General features: G+C 34.0%; 1 protein-coding gene across 1 annotated transcript; it reads left to right on the top strand.

Moving 5' to 3' along the window:
- The first annotated feature begins 1927 nt into the window (after window positions 1-1927).
- Window positions 1928-2740, top strand: LOC129296575 (G-type lectin S-receptor-like serine/threonine-protein kinase RKS1). Its single transcript, XM_054935155.1, has 2 exons — window positions 1928-2565; window positions 2653-2740. The coding sequence occupies exons 1-2, from the start codon at window positions 1928-1930 to the stop codon at window positions 2738-2740; spliced, it is 726 nt and encodes a 241-aa protein (XP_054791130.1).
- Window positions 2741-4536: the final 1796 nt, after the last annotated feature.

Here is a 4536-nt window from a genome sequence, read left to right as displayed (position 1 = left end):
TCTACTAGGTTTATTGTAGCCTCAAGATCTAATTGCAACCTCAGGATCTAACTATAATCTCATTGAGTGCTTTTTGGATCTATTATGATCCTTATGATATAACTACAATCCTTCTCTAAGAAGCTTAAGGCGTAAGAAATGAAATTGTCAAATAACATAACTTTACCTTTGTTTAATCTATAAACTTTATTGATTATTCTTCAAGATTAATTTTAGATACTTCTTTTATCCTCCTAAGCATTATTTATTTCTTTTAGCCTATCTTGGACTACTCTTTCTGAACTTTAACTTATTCATTTATCAATTATAGATATTTCTTTAAAGTCTATGAAAATATTACAATTTTATCCTAAAAAGACTTTTAATTTATGATTTGACCCTTGAAAATCATTCTATCCTTTCAAGTCACTTTAGAGATTCCTAATTGATTGGACTTAATAGCTTACTACTGAATTCAAGCACATTCTTGAGCTTCTAGCTAGACCAAAATTCAATATGTTACAATTGCTGTAGGTGTTTGCTGGTTTTGGATTTCTGGTTTTTCTGAATTTTGATAGATTCATGGTGATAAGAGAATTCTAGGAGAGAGCATTTTTTTTGTTTTTCCTTTTAAAGTCTGACTCATTTGAGCGATCGTGGTGGAAGTTGACTGACACGTACGTGGGCTGCCATCAGAGTATTTTTAGTCAAGAAAATTATTTAACTATTGAACTTAACCTCAATTAACGACATGAGCAAAGGTGATCTGTTTTAAAATGTTTAAAGGCAAGAATGTACCAAAAAATAGAGTTTATAACTGAGGGTATAGTTTGAGGATGAAAATAAACTTCAACCCAAAAACTAAGGAACATGCAAAAATCGTTGCATGTTTGTATAACATATATTTATTTTAACACTTATTTTGAACATGAATAAATTCAATTTAAAAGTTATTTTCACTTAACAACATTTTATATTTTAAGTTTTTATTATGTATTATTATCTATAAAAATTAGTTTTTTTATCCTTTTATACTAATTATTGTTAATATTTCAACATCTTGACCCTTGAGAGCAACTTGATGCTTCTTAGCACTGTACCTGGACAGAAGTTGTCTGTGCAAGACAAGCTATAGCTGGAAAAAATACATTCAATGTTATCCACCCATTCATGTTGAAATTAGGAGAACCACATAACATTCCCATGTATGGCCGAAAGTATATATATAATTTTGCCATGAAAGAGGCTTTCATTGACTCAGTCTTCTGTCGAGTCTTCGACAATGACCAAGTGATAGTGATGACTTGATAGAAGTTCGGGTGATGAAATTGTTAGTCTTTTATAAGTTTGCTTAATTATCATTTGACTCGTAAAATTTAACTTATATCAATCTAGTCCCCTTAAATTTTATAGAAATAAATAAGTGTTTCTTATTGTTAAAACGGGAGCTAACACCATTAAAATGTATTGACATGGATAATATAATATTGAGTTGGCAATCGTGCATATTAATGAAAAGAAATTTAACTATTTGGTTAAGAAAAATTACAGATGTACATGCCAAGTCATTAGAAGAGAAAATACATGAAACTTGTGAGGGAAAAACAAAAAGGACATGAGAGAAAAGAAAACTGACTTGATCTGATTTAGTCATATGTACATATCAAGTTATCATTAGACTTGATACATATCAAATTAATTTGATTACAAATTTGTGTTTTAAAACCTAAAGAAATAATGCAATAACTTAGGGAAACGTAAGAAACTAAATTGATGAAAATTAAAATTTAGGAACTAAATTGGCAATTAAGGCAAATTTGAGGGGTAAACACTTTTATTATTACAATTTTGTGCTTATATTGATACATTAATACCTCTTATTCGTCAATGCATATTACATTAACAAGAAGCAGCTTCAATTTCTACGTCATTTCAGTCAGTTCTGATCATGGTGAAGACAGCAAATAGGATGGTTTTTATTTATGTTATATCATTTTATTACAGCTTCTTGTTTTGCTCAGCTTCTGACGCCATAACCATTGACAGGCCCCTAAGCGATGGTGAGCTTCTTGTTTCTAAAGAAAGCAAGTTTTCTCTTGGGTTCTCTACTCCTGGAAAATCTAGTTCTCGTTACGTTGGAATTTGGTACCATAACTTGCCAAAGCAAACTGTTGTTTGGGTTGCAAAGAGAGACAATCCAATTAGCGACACTTCTGGAGTTCTCTCTCTCAGCCCAAGTGGAAATCTCGTTCTCCATCACAGCTCAACCAAAAACATCCCCATTTGGTCCACAAATGTTTCTTTCACTGTTCCAAATACAACAGTTATGGCTCAACTCTCTGATACAGGTAATCTTGTTCTGATTCAAAATGATTCCAAAGTTGTGCTGTGGCAAAGCTTTGATCATCCCACAGACACTTCTCTTCCACATGCCAAACTGGGTTTCAACAAGAAAACTGGTCAAAACTGGTTCTTGCAGTCATGGAAGACCGAGGATGCTGATCCTGCTACAGGAAGTTACTCAGCTAGATTTAATACTTTTGGGAAAGCTCAGTTATTTCTGTACAAAGAAAACGCTCCGTTGTGGTGAGTTGGATCCTTCAATGGTGAAATATTAGTAGGATTGACGTCAATGAAAACAAAAATGTTGTATGTTTTCAACATCTCTATCAGGGAGAATGATAATGAGATTGAAATCACGTATAATGCCGTGGACAACACTTCCATCTTCATGACCGTAGCTGTTCCGTCAGGATTCTAGCAAACACATAAATGGGATTAAGAAACAAAAGATAGGAAGCGATACGGGTCGAATCCAGCAGTGGATTGCGAATTCTATGGAATTTGTGGACCTTTGTTGAGACAAAAAAGGCCTTATGCATTAAGCCCAATAGCAGTGCATATACTTGGGTCCAGTAACCGTGTATTAGTTCATTTGTTCTGGACCTATTTTAGTTGTGGGCCTGCGTTATTTTTGTAAATACATGTACGTGGCGTTTTTCTGATTCATTTAGTCTAGGGTTCAGTGCCCAACCTATAAATAATAATAAATGAAGAGAGGTAGACATGCCACCATTTTATACAATCAGTTTCTCATATTAATGTTCTTAGTATTAGAGGTTTTACAAGGTTAATCATCATGGAAACCCTAAATGCTTCTCGCAGCAATAATGGCTCTCTTGATTCTGCTTCAAACTCTCTACTCTCAACAAATAACCTCTCAAAAAACATTAGAGGTTCGAATGTCATGAATCAACCATGTGCCATCAAGCTGGATGGCATAAATTTCCTAATCTAGCAGACACACATTCTGCCTATTATTAAGGATCACAAACTTGAGGGGTTTCTTTATGGCACAAAAAAATATCCCCCTTAATTTATCACAGAAAACAATGTGACAACATTAAACCCAGAATTTGAAGACTGGATAGCTGCAGATCAACTCTTGTTTAGATGGTTGTTGAATATAATGCACCTTGATATCTCTTCCCAGATGACCACTATCTCAAGATGGTATATGGGAGGTAGCACGCCAACTGGCTGGAGCACATACTAAGGCTCGAGTCTTGATGCTCAAAGCAGATCTACAGTGCACAAGGAAAGGGACAATGAAAATGGCAGATTACTTAGCCAAAATGAAAAATCTATCAAAACAGTCATCTATAGCTGGTAACTTTGTATCACTTTCTGATCTTATTATACAACTTCTTGCTAGACTTGATGCTGATTATAATCCTATAGTAGTCCAATTAGCTCGTGAAGTAGAGGAACTTAATTGGGTTGAATTTCAGGCTAAATTATTAACTTATGAGAGTCGCTTAGATCAACTTCATCAAATTTCTAATCTCTCTTTGTCTAATAATTTAGTCAACTTGGCTAGAGCTGAATCATCTACATCACATGCTTGGCGTGGTGGCTGTGGTTCTAGAAATTTTTGTAGTAGGGGCAAAACAAATCATGGCTCTAATAGTTATAAAAATTCTGACCATCCTCAGTGTCAACTTTGTGACAAAATTTGGTCACCAAGTGGATACATGCTTCTATCATTATGACAGAAGCTTTGTTAAGCCTTAACACAAAAATACTCAAAATTCTGGTGGCTCTAATAGCTTAAATTTTGGTGCTAATCATGATTTGAATGTAGCTTATTAGGCTACACTTGAAACCATTAATGATGATGCATGGTATCTTGACAGTAGAGCAACAAGTCATATGACTAATGATGTAACCCGTCTTGAAAAATGCTGTTAATCCTATTAGTAAGATGAATATTGTTGTTGGTAATGGTGATAAATTAAGTGTTGAAAAGATAGGATCTACTAGAATTCCAACTGTACCTCATAAACCAGTCAAGTTATTGGATGCACCTTATTCTCCAAAGATTAAAAAGAATCTATTAAGTATCTATAAATTGGCAAATGACAATGATGCTGATGTTGTGTTTAACAAACATAGTGTTTCTGTGAAGGATTAGCAGACAGGGGAGATAATTCTCAAAGGGAAACCAAGTAAAGGTGGCATGTTTCACATTAATGAGAACAATCATGATGGTAAAGT

The sequence above is a fragment of the Prosopis cineraria genome, unplaced genomic scaffold (assembly GCF_029017545.1).
Source record: "Prosopis cineraria cultivar Desert tree isolate PC_DT_omini unplaced genomic scaffold, ASM2901754v1 PC358, whole genome shotgun sequence".
Lineage (NCBI taxonomy): Eukaryota > Viridiplantae > Streptophyta > Magnoliopsida > Fabales > Fabaceae > Prosopis > Prosopis cineraria.
Note: the sequence above shows the minus strand (reverse complement) of the source record. Positions and strands in the feature narration are given on the sequence as shown.